The 21858-nt window shown below is 44.2% G+C and overlaps 2 protein-coding genes across 3 annotated transcripts in view; one reads left to right on the forward strand and one right to left on the reverse strand.

The window, feature by feature from the left end:
- LOC114689503 (centromere protein P) overlaps positions 1-17313 on the forward strand; it is a 216229-nt gene extending 198916 nt beyond the window's left edge. The window contains exons 6-8 of the mRNA XM_028863832.2: positions 15334-15413; positions 16562-16653; positions 17001-17313. Of these exons, the coding sequence (XP_028719665.1) occupies positions 15334-15413; positions 16562-16653; positions 17001-17128 (300 nt within the window). The 3' untranslated portion in view covers positions 17129-17313. The remainder of the gene's footprint in view (positions 1-15333; positions 15414-16561; positions 16654-17000) is intronic.
- The window catches only part of Ippk (inositol-pentakisphosphate 2-kinase), a 68840-nt gene that overhangs the window by 8174 nt on the left and 38808 nt on the right, over positions 1-21858 (reverse strand). Inside the window, exon 13 of one of the 2 annotated variants that reach the window (XM_028863827.2) lies at positions 18341-19858. The exons of the other annotated variant lie outside the window; for it this stretch is intronic. Within the exon in view, the coding sequence (XP_028719660.1) occupies positions 19633-19858 (226 nt within the window). The 3' untranslated portion in view covers positions 18341-19632. Of the gene's footprint in view, positions 1-18340; positions 19859-21858 lie in introns of those variants that run through there. 2 annotated transcript variants of the gene reach the window in all.

Below are 21858 nucleotides of genomic sequence, written 5' to 3' on the forward strand. Positions count from 1 at the left end.
CTATATAGACCATTGAGGCTCACATTACATGTATATATGTGCCTAGTGCCTGCAGAGGTCAGAAGAGTATGTCCAATCCCCTAGAACTGTAGTTACAGGTCATTGTGAGCCAACATGTAGGAAGTTTAACCTGGGTCTTTTGCAAGAGTAACAAAAGCTTTAAACCACTGAAATATTCCTGGGACTCCCAGGCTCTTTTAATTTTATTTTTAAGATTTATTTTTATTTTATGTGTATGAGTATTTGCCTGCATGTATGTCTATGTACCACATGTGTTCCTAGTATCCAAAAAAGCCAGAAGAGGGCGTTATATCCCCTGGAACATGGTTTACTTTACCATGTCGGTTCTGAGAACCAAATCCAGGTCATCTGTAAGAGCAGCAAGTGTAGCGAGAGCAGTGAGCTCTTAATCTTCCAGTCATCTCTGCAGCTTAAGATTCAGGCTTTTTAAGGTTGGTGTTTGTTCATATTACTGGTTGGCATTAGATGGAGACTATATGAACAAAGCTTTTAAAAGGCAATCACATTTACCAACAGAAATGTTTTTGTTTGTACTGCCTCCCCTACCATCCGAGTCAGTCACAAGTATAGCATCAAATTGTTTTACAAAATGATTGTAAAATATGTAGCTTTACAAGGCATGGTGGCACATGTCTTTAACTCCAGCACTCAAGAGGCTGAGGCAGACAGATGTCTGTGATTTCAAAGCCAGCCTGGTCTATAAAGCAAGTTCCAGGACAGCTAGAGCTGTGACACAGAGACACCCTCTCTCGAAAAACCAATCATCATCATCATCATCACCATCCTCATCTTACTGACTCCAAAAGTTTGTGATTCCATAAAAAATTAAATGATCAATAAATAATAACTTCAAATATAACACCTTGACTGTTGAGCTGGTCATGGTGGCACACACCTATAATCTCAGTACTTGGGAGACTTAAGCAGAAGAATCTCAAGTTTTAAAGCCAGCTTAGGCTGCATAGCATTCTCTCTCTCTCTCTCTCTCTCTCTCTCTCTCTCTCTCTCTCTCTCTCTCTCTCTCTCTCTCAACATAGTGCTCATAGTCTTAGCTAAAACAATAAGACAAGTTACAAGTGAAATGCAGGTCAGAGCACAAAGCTCAGAAAAGGAGCTTGGGGGAAAAAACTTACACACACCAGAATGAGCTTTATTAGGAGAGTTTTGAGACTAAAGTGAGTCCCTGAGCATCCCTTGAGTAGGAAAGCAATTATGAGAGATACAGCATCCCACCAGAGATAGCTTGATGTGGCCTTGAAGCAGGAAAGAACCTTCCAGAACCCAGACAGGAGCTGCATCAGGAAAGATAGCCACCATGTATAACATGCTGGGAACCCTGAAGGAAGAGATAGGATCTTCAGTTCTCTTCAGAACACCCCAGAACAAAGGGAATTTTCTGGTTTTATAAGTTTTCAGGGGACAGTGAGAAATTCTTACTAGATAGAACTATCGGTTTATCTTGCAGTTACAAAGGGCAGAAGCTGGGTTTGCTTTTGTACTGAGATCTATGTGATCCAACCATCATAGCAGTGACTGTCATTTTCTTTCTACAGAGAGTTATATGGTAGGGGCAGGTATGGCCTAGTTTCTGGGAGGGAAGAGTGTTATTATTTTAAGGTGTGTTATTTTTGTCTATGTTACATTTGTTTAACTGTGAAGCTGTGTTACTGTGTCTGTCTAAAACACCTGATAGTCTAATAAAGAGTGAACCAATAGCAAGGCAGGAGAAAGGATGGGCGGGGCTGGCAGGCAGAGAGAATAGATAGAAAGAGAAGAGAGGAAGGAGAAGAGAAAGATCTAGGAGCAAGAGAAGGATGAGGAAATCAGGGGTCAGCCACCCAGCTACACAACCAGCAATGGAGTAAGAAAGAACGGTAGACAAAAAATAGAGAAAGGGAAAAGCCCAGAGGCAAAAGTCCAGTGGGTTAATTTAAGCTAAGAAAAGCTGGCAAGAAACAAGCCAAGCTGACGCCAGGCATTCATAATTAAGAATAAGCCTCCGAGTGTGACTTATTTGGGAGCTCAGTGGCAAGACCCCTAAAAGAGCAAAAACAAACAACAGAAGAGAAAGCTAGAAAACCTATGATCTACAGAAGGAAGAAAAGGGATATAAATAGGAAAGGAAGAATTCAAAGTACCTAATTGCAGACATGAGCCTATATTTAAAAGACCCTAGATTACACACTTTAACTCTCTCTCTCTCTCTCTCTCTCTCTCTCTCTCTCTCTCTCTCTCTCTCTCTCTCTCTCACACACACACACACACACACACACACACACACACACACACATACACATACACTCAGGTCTGATTAATACTTTCAACAAAATTATAGGATACAAAATCAACATACAGAAATCAGTGGCCTTTCTGTACTAATAAAATTTCCAGGAAAAAAAAATACCACTCACAATAACTTGGGGGGGGTGGGGGGGTGGCTACAAATAAACCTAACCAAGAAGATAAGACTTCTACAGTGAAAACACCGAGGAGATGGAAAATCCTTCCATGACTATAGACTGATAGAATGAATACTGTAAAAAAAAAAAAATGGTTATATTATTAAAAGTACTCTCTAATTCACTGAAATCCCCACTAAAACCTCAATTATGTTCTTAACAGAACTAGAAAGACATATCTAAAAAATGTATATGGAAGCACAAAAAAAAAATCCAAATACCCAAAGCAATCCTAAACAGAAAGAGCAGTACTAGAGTCATCACAATGCCTCACCTCAAACTATACTACAGAGCCATAGTAACAAAAACTTTATGATACTGGCACAAAACAGGTAGACTAATAGAATAGAATCTGGAACTCAGAAATAAGCTCATAACACTACAGCCACTTCAACAAACCTGTCAAAAGCATATATTGAAAAAGCTTCTTTCCATCCCATAACTTCCATTGGGAAGTTATAGGAAAATTATATTGCAGTGTTTGTTCATTTTTAGGACTTGGCTTCCCTTTGTTGCTTCTGGTTCTGATTTCTGAGCAGGAACTTCATGGCTGTAGTCTCACCTTATGATCTGTGCCGTCAGTAGCAGCTCCTGGCTTTCTGAGAAAATCACTAAACATTTTCAAATTGATCTGAGATGGAGCTGTTTGAACATGGGCTTTGGAAGACCACAGAAGTCCTGTTTGTCTAGGCAGGCTAAGAACAGGCTAGCTCTCATCTCTGTCTGTCGTCACCTGACTAAGAAGGGGACAAAAGGAGGGGAGCATACAGGGTAGGAGATGGGCTTCATCCCCAGACCCTAACAAGGATAAAGTGATTTCTAGTTCAAAAACCCTCTCTAGTGTCTGCTGTGGATGTGAATAAGAAAGTGGGGCAGAAGACAGAACTTGTTCTCTGTGTGGATGTACTGCTTACCATGTCATAGAAAAGGCAACTTTGGGTCTCTCGCCCTGTGAGCGGGTTTAGGCCAAGGGAGGTCAGAGGACAAGACACTTATAAGGTGTTCACAGGCTAGCCTGGCACACTGTCTTGACTCCACACAGAAATCAAGAAATCACTGTCTTAAAGATTGTAGACAAACAGAAGCAGTTTAAATAGGAAATTATAAAAATCCCTTTTTGAGGAATTTTTATAGCTTTGCTTGAATTAGAGTGAAATGTGCCCTACTCCCCACCAAAACCTGAAGGCTCTAAGGAAGTAGAAACCAATGGTTATGGAAACAAAGGAATTCATCCTAAGGGGTTACGAACCACTTTGTAACAATCGAAAGGCACAGAAATGGCACCTGTAGGGGTGTTAAAAGGAAAGAAAGTCCATCTTAGGCTTGGGTACTGCTGTTGACAAGGCCAAACAGAGCTCCTGCTCTGAAGAGCTTTGCTCTGTGCATCCCAGTGACTGTAGCAAGGGGCTATGCTTTGATGAGTTTCCCAGGGTCAGTTCCCAAAAGAAAACGCTATGGAGAAAATAGACTAGACTAGACTTTGTGTACAGAACATGGTCTCATCCCCCAAGGCCAGGCCATCTCCAGCCTCTAGTTGGCAGATCTGAGTCTTAGGAGCATCTGAACTGCCTGGAGTGACAGAGGCTCCTCCCAAGAGATACCCACAGTGGAGCATTTTCCTGAGTCCCTGCCTTCCAAACAGGGCTACCTGACTCAAAGGGCTTTGGCAGAGGGCCTCTGTGTCCTTGTCAACAGCGGCTCGGAGCCTCAGAGCAGCACTGCGATCAAAGCCTGGGGAGTTCTTCATTTGGGACCTCCAGTCAGGGAAGCCAGATCTTTGATTACATAAAAAAAAGTATTTGAGGACAAGCTAGAAAAAAGGTAGAAAGAAAAGGGGTAGTATGAGCTTAAGATTTTTGAACATCAGGGCTGGAGAAATAGCTCAGAGGTTAGGAGCACTGACTGCTCTTCCAGAGGTCCTGAGTTCAATTCCCAGCAACCACATAGTGGCTCACAACCTTCTGTAATGAGATCTGGCACCCTCTTCTGGTATGCAGGGGCACATGCAGGCAGAACACTGTATACATAATAAATAAATCTTTTTTTAAAAAAAGGTTTTTTTGAACATCGACTCTTAGAGATGCACGCTCCAGACATGACTGTGGGCTTTTTTTTTTTTTTTTGGTTTTTCGAGACAGGGTTTCTCTGCGTAGTTTTGCGCCTTTCCTAGAGCTCACTTGGTAGCCCAGGCTGGCCTCGAACTCACAGAGATCCGCCTGGCTCTGCCTCCTGAGTGCTGGGATTAAAGGCGTGCGCCACCACCGCCCGGCTAACTGTGGGCTTCTTAAGAGAGTCATACTAAGGTGTCATTACAATGACTATAGGAATGATTCTGTGGCTTTCTATGTTATACTGCTAAATAGATATAATTTACAATAAAATTTAAAGATTAAGCAAAGTGCTGATATGGTTAAATTCAAGGTCACAATATCCTGGCCCTAAGTAAGCATGGTTTGTTTTTAGCATCCATGTTTGAGATGTCTTTTTTGTTTTGTTTTGTTTTTTGTTTTGTTTTTTTTCGAGACAGAGTTTCTCTGTGAAACAGTCCTGGCTGTCCTGGAACTCACTCTGTAGACCAGGCTGGCCTCCAACTCACAAAGATCTGCCTGGTTCTGCCTCTGGGTGCTGGGATTAAAGGTGTGTGCCACCACCATCCAGCTAGAGATGTCTTTAGGAAGGCAAGCTCCTTACCTCTCTCCCTTATCAGTTCTATTGAAGCTTCTTAGACCTGAGCCAGTGGAAAGCACACTCGACCCCAGGATAAAGGGCAGCTTTCCCTTCCTCTTAATTCACCTGCCTCATATCCACTGTGGTGTCTTGAGTAAGAATGGCCCCTATAGGCTCATATACTCAAATGCTTAGTCATCAGGGTGTGACACTATTTGAGGAATAGGAAATGTGGCCTTGTTGGAAGAGTGTGTCACTGAGGGTGGGCTTTGAGGTTTCAAAGACCCATGCCAGGTCCAGTTCTCTCTCTCTCTCTCTCTCTCTCTCTCTCTCTCTCTCTCTCTCTCTCTCTCTCTCTCTCTCTCTCTCTCTCCCCCTCCTCCCTGCAGATAAAGATATAGAACTCTCAGCTTCTTCTCCAGCACCATGTCTGTGTACTGCCATGTTCCCCATCATGATGATAATGGACTAAGCCTCTAAAACTGTAAGCAAGCCCCCAGTTCAATGTTTTCTTTTGTAACAGTTGCCTTGATCATGGTGTCTCTTCACAGCAATAGAACAGTGACTAAGACAGCCGACCCCTGAGCTCGACTACCATAGCACAGACTGTGAACTTCAGTGAATGTGTGTAACTGTGCCAGTGAGGTATCGTTGTAGGTACTCAGAGCTGACTTTCAGGTCATTTTCATGCATCTTTAAGTCCTTTGAATGTTTTCAACTGTCCTTAGCCTGGAAGCCATACAGAACCCATCCCAGGAGGGCATGGGATGACTTGCAGTCTGTAGTCTCATTTGCATAGGATTAGCCTTTACTCTCCTTTACCCTGGTGCCACCAGCTGGAAAGCCATGCTTACTTTCTTGTTCTTAAGATTCCCCAAGTCTTCAGTTTAAAAATGTTGTTGCAATATAATTCCAATATAGTAGGTCTCTTCCCAATCTAAGTTCCCCCAGTTCTTCTGAAATCTGTATAGACATAGGAGGTTCATGAGAGTAGGGGAAGAGACCAAGAGTGTGAGAGTGGGGTCCACCCTTTGGGTTCTGCACTTGGAAAATGTTTGGCAACAATCCCAGATAAGGTTCTAAGCCATCTGCAGGGCTAGATGACCACAAGTCACACCTAGGTTGGACAGGCTTCCCCTGGAGCTTTGGTTTTGCTCATGGCCATTGGTGCTGTGATGACATTGTGACTTTCCTGGGTTTATGGCCCATGGAGCCTGGAATAGAGATTGTTCTATTGTCTGCTTCTGTGAGCAACACTTGGTGTATATTTGTGAAGTCCCTCTGGATAGGCAATATTCATCATGGACCTCCTCTATAGTTCCCAGTTATTTTCATGGATGGTTCCAGCAATGGTCCTGAGCAGCTCTTTCTCAATGCCCTATTTCCTCTACTGATGACATCAGACCTCTGTTGGGAGTCAGATGAGTGAGGTGAACCAGTGAGTAGCTGTGCCCCATTGTTTCTACAACTCAGAAGACTTGGTGCAGACTTTGTGGCTGGGCCAGTGTTCTTGTGTCTCAGATCACAGGACCAAGTCCAGGAAAGTTAGGATAATATGGTTTGGAGGATGTAATCTGGCAACACAGCTACTTCATTCAACTCTGTTTGTATTGCTTCATGGAATGTTTACTTGAAAAAATATAGTTCTAGAGAAAAATGGCTTAAAAGCCCTGGGAATAGTCAGTCTTTCCATTCTGTATGTAATCAAAGGACTTACAGGCCAGCACTATCTATACAGTCTGTCAGCCAGGGCAGGGGTCAGCACTTGAGTTGGATTGTATGTGTAGCGCAAATCCTAGTTGGTCTTGATAATAAAAACCTGGAGCCAGATATTGGGTAAATGCTGAAAGATCAAAGGAGCAATCCACAGCCACCTCTTACATTGCCAGCTCCTCAGCCTGAAAGGGCTGAGTTCCTGTCTCCTCCCACTTTAATTCCTCTCTCCACCCAGCCATATCACTTCCTGTCTCCACCTCCCTAGTGCTAGGATCAAAGGCATGAGATCCCAAGTGCTGGGATCAAAGGTGTGTGCCACCATTACCTGGCCTCTATGGTTAACTAGTGGCTAGTTCCACATTCTGATCTCCAGGCAAGCTTTATTTGTAAAGAGCACAAACAAAATATCACCACAGGTATGTAACTGTGCTTCCCTTTGGGTGGTTGTGCTAATCTGAACATTTCCAAAATGGGCTTCTGATGCTGGAGGGGTTGGTTGGGTCAGTTCAGAAGACTGTGGTGAGAGGATTTCTTCTCCAGAGTTACTCTAGAATTGCTAAACCTTTGCTTGCTATAATGACAATCTGAAACACAGCCAAGGGAGCGTGAGCCTGATTCACATGCCATACTAACTAAACGGACCGTGGTGGTGTCTGCCAGCCTTGCCTTAGGCCCAGAGTCACATGAGCTCCTGTTAGACGGATGCAGTGCCTACTCTGTCGTGTTTAGTTTCTGACTTGAAGTCAGTCTCTTTCATTGCCTCTCCAGAAGTGCCTTTAGGACCTCAGAGCCGGGGGTGAGGTGCATCAGACTTTCTGGTGTTTGGGAAATGGCCAAACAAGAGGTGAAGAGATGTCTTTAGGAAGGCAAGCCTTTTTTCCTCTCTCCCTTATCAGTTCTATTGAAGCTTCTTAGTCCTGAGCCAGTGGATTCACCAACATGAAAAGAGGTGTCCACCAGAGATCATACATGTTTGTAGCATCTGTGTGTACAGGCAGGTACAGAAATGGCTGTCGGTGTATGTACAAGTGTGCCTTTCCTTACTTTTTCCACTCAGAGGCTGTAATGAAACTCTAGGAACAAGGCTGTCTTGATTACTAATCCTATCAACTCCTTGGAGAGTTGCTTCTTGGGGGGCGGAGGGGGATACAACATGAACCACAACCCATAGCACCACTGTTTTTTTCAAATGATAAGAACTAAGGAGCAGGTTGTGACAGGTGGGAAAATGAGGCTCATGATAAATAGTGATCTAGGTCATGAAGAGAACAAGTGACTGGATGCCAGCCCAAGACACAAAGAACATCAGAAACAGAAAGCCTCTTCTGGCAGCCCTCGTGGTGGTTGCCATTGCTTCTGGGTATGGCACTAAAGCCAGAATGAGCCACAGATGCCAGCTGTTGCACTAAGCCATCCAGATGTGGGCTTGTGTTAGTCTGTAGGGATCAAGGAGAGGGGATACTATAGGCAGCTAAGACACTGGAAAGGGACACATTCTGGCTTGAGCAGTCCAGAATATAGGAAGTGTCCTTAAAGGGAAGCAGGGTGAGGAAGGGTATAAAGTCAGCATCTCCATGTCCACATGCAATTTCTGTCAACTCTAAACTATTCAAACTGAACACTAGCTGAGGCTAACAGTGTAAAAGTGACTTCTCAAAGTTACCCAGCCAACAAATGACTAAGCTGGGAACCAAGGCTCATTATCCCCAGCAGAGAGGCTGTGCTGGCCTCCTAGCCCCCCAGCAGTCACTGTGGTCTGAGCGGGACTCTTATCAAAGCTCCATTACCAGTCATCTTGACTGCAGTTTAAATTTGCATTTGCGTTAATGACCAGTGATGCTCCTTTCCTGCCATATGCTTATGTGATCATCTTTATCCTTTGTCAGTCATTTAAAAGTGGATTGTTTGTTCTTTGAGACAGTGCAGTCCAGGCTGGTATCAAATGTGTAATCTGCCTGCCTCAGCCTTCAGGTGGTAGAAAGGTTGAGATTGTGGGTGTGCATCACCACATCCAGCTGTTGATCTATCAGTTGTAATTTTGTTATTGTTTCTTTTCAAGACAGGGTTTCTCTGTGTAGAACTCTGTAGCCCAGGCTGGCCTCAAATTCATAGAGATCCATCTGCCTCTGCCTCCTGAGTGCTGGGATTAAAGGCGTGTGCCACCAATGCCCAGCATAAATGTTCTTTTTTTTATTATTATTTAAAGATTTATTTATTTATTATGTATACAGAAGAAGGTACAAGATCTCATTACAGATGGTTGTGAGCCACCATGTGGGTGCTGGGAATTGAACTCAGAACCTCTGGAAGAGCAGTCAGTGCTCTTAACCTCTAAGCCATCTTTCCAGCCCACATAAATGTTCTTTACACATCTTTTTGTTAATATTTTCACTCAATCTAAGGCTGCTCTGTGTCTTTACAATGACTTTTTAAGAGTTCCCAGTTATGATGAAACCAGTTTACCGAAGAGACAATTATCTCTCCCATAGTCACTGCTTTTCACTTTGTATCTGATAAATCTTTAGCTAGCCCTGATTACAAAGATTTTCTACCACGGCATTTTAGGTTTATAACTTCAGCTCTTTATGTTATGTCTCTGACACACATATTCATTTAAACTTTTGTGTATGGTGTCCCTTTTTATATGAAGATACCCAGTTGTCCAAGTATTAGTCCCAGAGAGTCAGGAGAGTTTTGCCCACAGTAGAAGCTTACTGAGCACACATCTCTCTGTAAAAGGCTAGCTTTCAAAATAGCAAGTGACTGAAATGTAAATAGAGCTAGGACAATGAAGAAGCAGAAGGGCTCAACAGTTGGTTCTGGAATGGTTTATAGGCCAGAGGATAAAACTGTCTCCTTTCACACAGAACATAACAAAAGTCTGTCAAAGAGCTAATTTTAAGACTCAAAACATCTCACCAACAATTAAACATCAATTTATATATGATCTTGTGACTGGCTCACTTGGTAAAATACTTGTCATATAAGTATGAGGACCCCAAAACACACATTTTTAAAAAATGTGATGGTACATGCCTTTAATCCTAGCACTTAGGAGGCAGAGGCAGAGGTAGGTGGATTTCTGAGTTTGAGGCCAGCCTAGACTACAGAGTAAGTTCCAGGACAACCAGGGTTACACAGAGAAACCCTGTCTTGAAAAACAAAACAAATGTCTGGGGGCTGGAGAGATGGCTCAGCAGTTAAGAACATTTGTTTTTTGCAGAGGATCCAGATTTGATTCCCAGCACCATATGGCAGCTAACCATATGTATGCTTTTACAGCTCTAGGTCCAGGGAATCTGATGCCCTTTCCTGACCTACATGGACATCAGGCATGCATGTGGTACACACGTCAAGGCAAAACACCCATACACATAAAATAAAAAAATAAATCTGTTTCTTAAAAGCTGCGCATGTGCGGTAGTGCACACTTGTAATCCCAGCACTGGGGAGGCAGAAACAGCAGGATCCCTGGAACCTGCTGCCAGCATAACTAGCTAAGTGGCAATCACTAAGTCTCGGTGACAAACCCTGTCTCAATAAGCAGGGTGGAACGCATTGTGTGTGTGTGTGTGTGTGTGTGTGTGTGTGTGTGTGTGTGTGTCTGTGTGTGTCTGTGTGTGTCTGTGTGTGTCTGTGTGTGTGTGAGTGAGTGCATGCATGCCAGGGTGCACAGCTTTCAGGACTCAGTTCTCTCCACCATGTGAATCCCAAAGACTGAAGTCGGTGTCTTTACCCACCGACTCATCTTTCCAGCCTTCAAACTCAAAACTTTATGCTTCAAGTTACACAGCTAAGAAAGTAGGACTGGGTCTGGTGGTGCGCACCTGAAATGCAATGCAGCACTCTAGAGTGAGACCCTATCTTGAAAAGAAGGTGGGAGATACTTTTTGAATGTCATATATCTGTTAAGTGACTCTAGACTATTGCCTCACAGCTAATAGGATGCCTATAATTTCAAAGAATGTTTGGTAAGTAATAGTTGGCAAAGATGTAGGGAAATCAAAACCTAGCTGCTAAAGGAATAGCAAAAGTAAATCATCAACCAGTAAAGTTTGGTAGCTCCTCCAATGGCTAACAGTGCAAACACATGACTTGGCAGTTTCCTGAGGTGTATAACCAAGAAAAATGAAATCAGATGTTCACACAAAAATGCATACAAAAGGCTGGAGAGATGGCTCAGTGTTTAAAAGTGTGTAGTGTTCTTGTAGAGGACCCATTTGGTTCCTAGCACTCTTACCAGGTGGCTCAAAACTACCTGTAACTCCAGCTCCAGGGAATCCAATGTCATTAACCTCCACAGGTACCCACATACATGTATATGAGTATACACATACACATCATTTGAACTAAATAAACTCCTTTAATCTCAGCACCTGTGGGGCAAAGGCAGGCCAATCTCTGTGAGTTCAAGACCAACCTGGTCTACATAATTAGTTCCAGGCCAGACAGAGCTACAGTGTGAAACCCTGTCTCCAAATAATAATAGAGCCTGGCATCAGGCCTCAAACCTTTAGTCCCAACATTCTGGAAGCAGAGACAGGCAGATCTCTGAGTCTGAGGCCAGCCTGGTCTCCATAGTAAATTCCAGGGCAGCCAGGACCATAGAGACAGACTCTGGTTTAAAAAAAAATAAATAAATAACTAATAATAATGTTAAGAATATGAATGTGTTATATTCATAACAATAAATAGTATTACTTCCAATAGGCAAAAGGTAAAATTAATCCATTATCTATTAATAAACAGATACACTGTAGTAATTGATCTATCGACATACTATAATATTAACTGGTCATTTAAGGTAGTGGGCGGGCCTTGAAAATACATTAAATAAAAGCGTGTCACCAAAAAAGTTTCACACAATAGGGTTCTACTTGTCTAAAATGTCCAGAACAGGAAATCTATAGCAGAAATATATCAGTGTTTACCTAATTCTGTGCTGGGACAATACCTAAAAGCCACAAGAGTTTCCTTACAGAGTAAAGAAAACATTTGGGAATTACAAAGTGGTATAGTTGTACCACCTTGGGAATATACTAAAATTGTGTTCTAGTTGTTTTAATATGCTAGTATGAGTTTTTTTTAAAATCATTCAATTGTTTAGGCCTGATCTTTTGAAGTCAAGATGAACTGACATCTGTGAAATGCCAAGTTGTCCATGAGACTCCCCGATTCCAATTGGCTCCCATGGAAACTTAGTAGAGGGGAGGTGATGTCACTTTTCTATGGTATTGAGCCAGTATGGCAGAAGCATAGCAAGGCAGCCCTATAAAGCTCTATTAAAATAGAGCTCCTTTGTGCTCCAGTCAGCCAGTGCCTCAATACCCTGGGTGTCAAGTGTGAAATGGCTGGATATCAAATGGCCAGCTACACCACTCCCTTCCTCTACCGTAAACACCAGGGTTTTGTTTTTGTTTTTCCATGCAAATTCCACCATATGGCACACAGCTGAGTAAACACACAGCCTCCACATTGCTCAGTGGCACTCAGGCCCAGCACTCCTGGAGAGCCAGGGAGCCTGGGACCCTGGAATGGAAACACAAGAGCCAGCTGGTTAGTGTGCATGAGGCTGCTCTAACAGCCACCTCCAGAACAGCCTTCCTGGTGACATCTGGAGACACACAGGCTTCTATCGTCCTCTATCCACCAGAGCATCTGCTGACATGCAGAGTCCACCTGTGCACTAGACAGAATATGTCCAAAACTGTCCTTCCAAAGCATGGCCAGGTACTTCCCATGTCTGGGCCTTGGCTTTATTGATGGAAGAATGTGTTTAGTGGATAGTTTCTGATGAACATTTTTGTTATCTTACTGGATTTCATTGAATACAATCTAAGATACAACATGTACATCCCTGCCTTTTCAGACCATGATTAACTCCTCCCTTTATCAAAGTCAAATATAGTAATTATCTCGTTTCCTGTCACTCTTAAAACTAGCTGATCACAGCTGGGAGGTGGGGGTGCACACCTTTAATCTCTGCACTTAGGAGGCAGAGGCAAGCAGATCTCAAGTTTGAGGACAGCCTGGTCTACAGAGTGAGTTCCAGGACAGCCAGGGTTACACAGAGAAACCCTGTCTGAAAAACAAAAACAAAAAACCTAAGTGATCTCTGGCTTAAAGAACACTTCGCATAGTTAGTTTGATCATTTATTACAGTTCTTCTGCCTTCCCCCTCAAAGTCTCCTATGTCTTTGTCATTAAGAGTGGCACTTACGGGGTTCGAGAGATGACTCAAAGGTTAAAAGTACTGGCCACTCTTCCAGAGTACCCAGGTTAAATTCCCAGTACCCGCATTGCAGCTCCCAAATGTCTATAATTCCAGCTCCAGGGGATCCAGCACCTCACACAGACATACATGTAGGTAAAACACCAATGCACATAAAATAAATTATTTAAGCCGGGCATTGGTGGAGCATGCCTTTAATCCCAGCACTCGGGAGGCAGAGGCAGGCGGATCTCTGTGAGTTCGAGGCCAGCCTGGTCTACAAAGCGAGTTCCAGGAAAGGTGCAAAGCTACACAGAGAAACCCTGTATCGAAAAAAAACAAAACAAATAAATAAATAAATAATTTAAGGAAAAAAAAAAGAATGGCACTTGTATTGGTAACTATAATAAGGCTGCTATTCTTGGGTTCTACTCAGGCTGTCAGTTTTTAATTCCTTCCTGCTCCCCACTTTGTTCTAGAGCTGAGGTGATCAGGCAAGGAATGAAGTTGGCTAAACGCAGCAACCTTAACTTACATGGAAGCTTTCGAGTCCCAGCTTTCCTGAAGCACGTGTCTGAATGCCTGCCCTCTGCCCAATGTCAGTACCCCTGTCCGCATCATATAAGCTAAGAGTATACTTTTTAGTGAAAGCATCTAATTTGAGTCTTCCTTTTGCTCATGCGGCAGAGAGGCCTAAGGAGTGGAAATCGGCTCCCTCTTGCTTGAAGGCCAAGCCTCAGGCCCCACCTTGGAGCCAGCCCAAGCCCCAGCACTCCCTTGAGCCTCATGTACTGCTGCCAAGCACAGTCTGGGAGCTGAACTGCCACGTCCACACACACTCCTTCACGTTCCTCAAACAGTTGTTATTAATTTGGAAGAGCCTGAGGTTTAAACATCAACCAGCACTTTCCACTGAAATCACTTAGGTATACATTTTTCTCCTAAAATCTTGTTCTGCTGAAATTAGTAATTATCTGTGAAGCACACCAGCCCACCCCAGCTCTGGTGTCTGGGTGTGTTCTCTGTTGGTGGCTGCATGCATAGATGCTGGCAGTCATGGCTTTCCATGCCAGAAGTGGCTCACCCAGGCATAGTATTCTCTTCTGGGTTGTAATACATCTTTGTCCCCATGGAACCTTATTTGACGGACCTAGGCTGCTTTAATCCAGCCAGTTTCTACAGTCCTAGAAGGATCTGCTCCAGGTCCCAGCCCTAGCCCTTGGTGACAGTAGCTCTCCAGCTGCCCCAGAACAGCTGCACCTCACAGTCCCTGCTTGACTTAGGTATAGAACCCTAGGAAGCATCTCCTCTTCAGGTACTGAGGGGATACATGGAAGGACCTTTCAAAGGTGGCCTTGAAACCTTAACATCTCATGATGATGGTAACCTCAAGATTGTTCTTTATCCTCTAACCCTGTAGTCTCTTTGTACAAGAACAAACTAACGGGGCCACTGCTATTGCACATCAGTTCTATTTGTCTTCCATTCAGATACCTGGAAAACAAGCTTTGTTGTCATGGTGATATAAATGAGTGTATCAGTTCTGATATGCTAGAGCCTCCTAGGTCCTGCTGTGGAAAACAAGCATGCAGACATGTCCAGAGCAGTCATACTATCTGAGGAACCATACCTACTCTAGAATGACACACCTAGAAATCTGTGACATTCAACCCATTCCTGTTCTCTATAGATAGAACACTGAAACCAGGAATAGTACAGGCCTCACCATGAAGTCGACACCAAACCACATACTTTTCCTATCACAATGGGAGCCTGGAACCTCCACTACAGTGTGGGCACCTGGGTGGGGCCTGGCCCATGTCAAGGATTCAAGGGCAGAAGCTTATCTGGGTGAGTTGTGAGGATGGACAGACTTGGTGCATCTGCTATAGCAGGATAGCAGCCAGTACCCACAAGAGCCTCAATTCAAAAGGCTTTGCTGACACAGAATAAGTCTCCATTGTGCAAAGCCCTTCAAACACTAGCTTGAGGGATGTAGTGCTCATCCAGGTCCTGAGAAGGAGTTGACAAGGAGTTGGACCAAGTGGAGGGCAGGCAGAAATACAGAGAAACTGGAAAGGGGCAGCCATAAGCTCCTGGGTGACAGAATAGGTAAGGACAGGAGTGGGCACAGTACAGCAGGCACCAGCAAATAGCACAGAGAACACCTGCATTTCAAGCTCCAGAATTTGTCTGCTGGCTTTCAGGATGCTATTTCTTCTGGATAGATCAGACTTAACCATTTATTTTCACATACAGGAGAAGTACCCAGAGAGCGTGTACCTCTCAGAGGGCACCTGTTCCCACTGCATGGAGATCCGCAGTGCCAGACAGCCAGGGTAAGTTCGTGCAACAGTAAGTCCTGGAACCAGGACTGTCCATAGCAGAGGCTAAGAAACTACCTAAGGAAGACTAAAGAGTATCACGTGGAGAAATGGGTGGAATCACAGCAGATACCCACCAACAGTGGGCAGCTGGGCTGCGGTGTAGCCATGAAGGGAGAGCGAAGGTAGGAAGGAATGCAGGTCTGAGGAGCTGAATGCTGGCCTGGGACAGCAAGAGGCATTTCTCTTCAGGGCCCTTGGATGGCCAAGAGAAGGTAGAGAGGTAGATAGGCGGATAGATGGGTAGGGTGTGTGTGTGTGTGTGTGTGTGTGTGTGTGTGTGTGTGTGTGTGTGTGTGTGTGTGTGTGTGTGTGTGTGTGTGTGTCTGTCTCTGTATGTCTGTCTGGGGGGAGGGCGGTTATGACAGGGGCAGCCATAGGAAGCCAGGTCACCAGAGCCTCAGAGAAGCCCAGATAAGCAGGGGCACCTCTGCACTGGGCACCTCTGCACTGGGCACCTCTGCACTGGGCACCTCTGCACTGGGCACCGCAGACTCCAGGCAGCACCCTTCCACAGTCACTCTCACTCTTCTTCCTTTGTGTTGACAGATGTGCCCATCTGTTCCTCAGGACCTAGATCAACAGCCTAACCATACCTAGTCTGCCTTCTAGCAGGGTCTTCCTTACACAAGCTGCTGGGGCTGGCCTTTGTCATGTGGCTGTAGTTCACTTCTTCTCATGCCTCATCCTCCAGTAAGGAGTTCTGACTGTATTTCTCAGGTCCTGAGGGTTTGGGCCTTTCATTCCTGTTTCTCCTGTCATACAGCACACGAGCTTCTCCTAGAATAAGAAAATTCCAACCATGAAGAAAGTGTGTGTGCAGCTTTCTATCAATTTCAGATCATTTTCAAAGTATACTGCCCCAGCACTACCACAGGAACATCCTGTTGCCTGTCCCATTACTTATCATATAGATATTTGCCATGGTGTGGATTCAGAGCTTCTTGCTGTGGCCCAAGTTTGCAAACTGTCCTATGGAACTATCACACACCTCCCTTTGTGGGGAGAGGTTCTTAGGAGAAGGTGAGCCTGGCCAGCAGAGACCACATGCTCAGGCTAATCTTTCTAAATTCCAAGAGCACCAAACACTGCATTTTTTTCAGGTTTGAACTGGTGATTGTTTGGAGGATACAAATAGATGAGGAAGGGAAGGTTTTCCCGAAGCTGGATCTTCTCACCAAAGTCCCAGAGAGAGGTAGGTCTCCGTGTGCATGGATACCCTTTCCAGAAGACTTCTCAGTATACCAACAAAGAGTTGACATGGGGAGAATCAGTTGAAATTGTCATTAATGTACTTTGTAGATCACCTTTTAACGTACTTTAATCAATAACTACCCAGACAGCACATGAGAGGGGCCTGCTGTCCTGAGGCCTTTCCAGGCTGTGTGAAGCAAGGCATTTTCCCCCTCAGATTACAGGTGACAGCGCTCCTTGGTCTTCTCCACCCTGTCTCTAGAGCATCCCATGCGTGGCTGTTGGGGGAGGAAAGGTCTTATTAGACAGACACTGTAAGGTTTCTTACCAAATGTGTTTTCTTCACAGCCCTGGAGCTGGACAAGAACAGGGTCATAGAAACTGCTCCTCTGAGTTTCCGAAGCCTGCTAGGAGTACTTGGAATTGAAGCTGCTCTAGACAGCCTGATAAAATTGCTTTGTGTGGAAAATGACTAGTTTCCTGCTGGCAAGCATAAAGGAATAAGATGCTGGGCTGAGGAACATATGACTTACGTTGAGTATGAACATGTGCTCTTTTCCAACTAGAAACCACATCCTTTGAACATGCTTTTGTGTGTACTAGTGGTACATTACATAGAACTTCCATGGCATAGAAATAAAGCTTTTCAGATATGTTAAAAGCACCATGTAATAATGTTTTGTACAAAAAGTTTAATATTTGAGAAAATGTTCCAAGAATGGTTGTTCATTCTCAAATGAGTATAGAAGAGCTGTGTCTCCAACCTCACACATCAAGATGGCCCAAGACAGCATGAGACACAGCCCAGTCCAAAGCTACCCACCTTGTCTGCATGGCAGCATCTCCCAGAAAGTCCTGACACTCCTTCTGTCCTCCTACAAAAGTAGGGCCGTTTGACAGTGATGACTGCATTGTTCCTTTTACTTGGGAACTTCACTGAAAACACGCTCACAATCTGAATGTGGTACAGGACTATAATGCCAGCACACAAAAGCATCCCAAGTTTAAAGCCAGCCTTGGCTACATAGTGAGTCCCTGTCTCAGAAAACAAAGGCTGAAGTATACCTCCATAGTAGAACAATTGCCTAATGTGTACAAGGCCCTAGATCCAATCCCCAGCACCACAAAAGAACTACCCAGTCTAAGGCTGTATCATCTTAGGCACAGAGCTAACATTTGGTGAGTGCCTCAGTTACCTGTTGTTAATGCTGCCAAGGTGACAGGTTGGTGTGGGCATCCTGAACTAAGCAGAGCACATCAGAACATGACTGGACTAGGGCCCTACCCACATCAGCAGGGTGCTCCATCTGTGTTCTGTACCACAAGAGGGGCTACTTGTTTCCATCCGCCTATCTATATTGTTTAGCCTCTTGCTAAATAGTAATTCTCCAAGAGAGGCCAGTGTTCCAGAAATAAGTTTCGCAAAACTGCTGTGAGAGCCTGGGACCCAGCCATACCTGAGATCAGTACTGTGGCATCAGGCATAATTACCACACACACACACACACAGCTAATTGGCCTCCAAACCAATCACATTGAGTCAAAACAAAACTGAATGTTGCTTTCCCTTGCCCATCCAAAGTCATAAGAACATGACCTTCAAGCACATGGCTTAGATGAAGGCTATAAGCACATATCCCAGCATACACCAATCAAAAGAAAGTCAAGGATCCAAATGTACAAGTTTCTTTACCTGAGTGTTCAATAATTAGAATATTAGGACAGAATTTAACAAATTCTATAGGAGGTCACTTGATTCAAACAAGTATAATTCTCAAATTATCACAAAATTTCCCACAAAAGTTTACAATCAGCAAAATATTTTCTTCATTTTTCATGTAGCATTTTCATACAGTTCCATGGTTTTTACTACTATGTTACAATAAGCCTTCATTCGTCTCTCAAAAGGATGATATAAATAATCAGTCTGTACAGCCTACCATAGGATAAAAAATGAAGCCAAAACTCCCAATGATTTCATAGCAGCCAGGCACACTTTTGGTGACCCCAGTAAGAATCCTCAGTGCCAGCTAGGAGCCTTCTATAGCCCTGATGAAAACAGCAAGGCCCTAGACCCACATACCTAACATGCCCCCGAGCTAACCCCAGGGATGAATGTGGCTTAAGAGGAAGGGAACCTTGTTCCTCAACCACCCGAGACACCAGAGTGCCAAGAAAACTCCGGGCTGTCAGGCACACCCACCCAGCTGACCACAGCAGCTCTGAGTACAGCTCTGCTTCCAGCCTCTACAGCAGCAATTTCAGGTAGGAAAGAACGCCTCAGCTCTCCCTAGAGTTAAAATCATAATGAAGAATTTAAAAAACAACAAAAGCAGTGCCCATGTGAGTGGTGTCCGTCCTGACCTGAGTCTGGGGTTCCCTGCTGCTGCCCCTTTACAAAGCCTTGGGCTTCAGTACCTCCACAGGGACCTGAGTCTAACCCACTCAGAACCAATGTCCACACTAACCTCTGACCGCTCTGCAGCAGGGAACCACCCAAAGCCTGTGTTGATGTGTGATTTGCATTGAAAAAGTGACCAGTTAACAACTGGGAAAGTTCCAGTAGTATCCATGTTTTCTTGAAAATCCAAACTGTAAGATAATTGTGACAATTCAAGTTTTCTATGTCAAGAGTCTGGTGGTAGGAGATCCAAACCTTGGGTCTTAATAATAAGGCTTTTTGCATTAGAGAATTAGACGTGAGCTCTGCTTGGAAGAACTACCCAGGATGTTTTCCTGGGGCTTAACGGACACTTCCACTCTAAGAAAACAGATGGCTTGCTGGGACACAGCACTCACGTCCTACATTCCTTGTCCTAGAAGATTCTAGTGCTCTTCAATTCCTTGTCTCTGAGAGGCAGTCTAACCTCAGCAGGGGTTAAAAGCAAAAACATTCACAGCCAAGTCACCCAACACAACTGGAAATAGCTCTGTCATTCAGCTTTCACATTCAAGTTTCAAAGACACCGCAGGGGGAAAGTTAGACCTTGTGGAGAACTAATGTGCAATCTTCATGTTCCTTGAACCGGGTCGACCTCACAGTGTCATCTTTGGCATGCACAGTCTTTGAGTAATAGTTGACTATCTTGCTGTCTAGTTTATACTGGTGAGGAATGCTCTCATAGGGCTTGAGGTCGAGGTCCAGTACAGACACAGAGAAGGCCAGCCGGGACCTTGATGAAGGGATAACAGGCCTCTGGTCAGAGCTGCAAGTAACAAAAAAATTTCAGATTATACAGACCCTCAGGTCCTCCCAGCCCAGCTCTCAGAGCACCCATTCTGTGTCTGTGTGCATCTACTGTCTGTGCCCGCCTCACACACTAGCACAGGTAAGTGACTGCTAGGCCACAGGCCAGCACACTGTGTCTGGGAAGAGGGTTAAAAGAACAGAAGGTGGAAAAGCCATTATGTGGAATGCATGAGTGATATTCCCCATGTTCCAGTGGTATTAACGAATGCTGGAAAAGTCACTTTATCGTGAGCCAAGTATTACAAAAGCTAAGAAAAAGTGAAAAGTAGACCAGGCTGTGCGGCAGCCAGCTGGATGACTGTTGAGAACAGACTCTCTTTATGAGCTTTCCCATTGCTGCTGAGAACCAGTTCCCTCATGCTTTTCACATCTGGAGAGCGAGCTGCCTGTGTGTTAACTCTCAGGTCACATCTTCAGTGTTTGTTTCTCGGGGCCTTTGTGGATTTTATAAACATCAGAAAGTCATGTGCTTCTAACAATATTAACACTGACTTGAAACCTTTTCAGAGTAACTTCGAACCTGGCACTGAGGTTGCAATGTATCCAACTGTTCTGAAAACAGTACATATAGCATTCATACTATTGCCTGAATGGCATCTAATCCCAGGCTGGCAAAAGAGAACTCTTGGGGAGTTCTGGTTCCTCCGTGATCATTACTTGTGTGGATTTAGAAATCATTAAAAGAAGAGACAAAATACCAGTTTCAAAAACTCTGGAGTTGGAAGAACAAACACTGACATACATGGGCCTGTTCTAAAGTACACTAAAGCCTTGATTCTCATTTCTTGTTCCAGAATCCTGTTTATAGGGAAAAAATTAAATTGGGCTCAGTCACAGGTCTGACAGGTGACCACAAGCTCCAGGACAGCCAAAGGCACAGGCCAATGTACACCAGCCTCTTAACACTGAAAGGCTTGTCTCTTCAGACTGTATGGCTAAGACTCATCAAATGCCCAGCACAGTTATCCCTATTGCCATGACCACATACATACATACATATCCCTATGGTAGCCCTGGAAACGGGTACTGGAATAATCTAGGGGCTGCAGAGCTGCTGTCTTAACCTTGTTAGCTATCCTCCAAGACACTAACCAGCCTCAAGGGAGGCCAGGAGATAAACAGTGAAGCCAGAATGCATGCTCTTTGTAATAGACATGGCAGGGTTTAGGGACAAGTAGCAATAAGAACTTTCCTGGTAGTTCCAAACTCTTCAAAAGCCTGTAGCAACAGGAAGATGACTTACAAACTTCAACTACGATAGAAACAAATGGCAGCCACAGAGGCTTGTGGGATGTCCATTAAAATTCAGGGATATAAATTCAGCCGTGGGTTTACTGTGAATCTTAGGATGGACCCAGCCCTAATTTGTCTCTGGTTTCCCTGAGTGTTATTTCCTTAAGCTAGGTACAGTTCCGGTGAGCACACCTTCCTCAAAGAAGGCTAATGCCTGTGAATATTCTCCAAGGAAAAATCGGGGGTTGGAGGTCATCCTTCTCTAGTCACAAACTCCTGCAGCTCTTCCCACACACGGGCAGACAAGCAGAGCAGTAGAGTAACTTGGGGTGTCCTGTTGCCATCCCCCTAGCTCCTCTGCTCTTGCTTCACCCAACGTTGAGCCTCCTGAGACATGGGCCCTATTATCTGCCTTGAGACCTGACCTTAGCAGGTAAAGCAGCCTCCAAGGGCGGCTTCAAATTGGTCACAAATTCTCAATTTCCACAAAATAGGTTTGAGGAAGCATAATGCCAAATGGCAAAGCTTTTCAAACTTTCAAAAGTTATAAACATTTCACATTTTAAAATTAAATAAGCTTGAATTAGTATTCATAAAATACTTAAGAATGGAAATGGCTTGTTACCTGTTTTTCTTTTCTCCTTACTTTTTTACCTTGGACCTCTAAACAAAATTCATTTTTATCAGTGCATTTATTGTAACATGAAATAAACTACCAAGCCT

This window comes from Peromyscus leucopus, chromosome 5, assembly GCF_004664715.2.
Source record: "Peromyscus leucopus breed LL Stock chromosome 5, UCI_PerLeu_2.1, whole genome shotgun sequence".
In the NCBI taxonomy this organism is placed as follows: Eukaryota; Metazoa; Chordata; class Mammalia; order Rodentia; family Cricetidae; genus Peromyscus; species Peromyscus leucopus.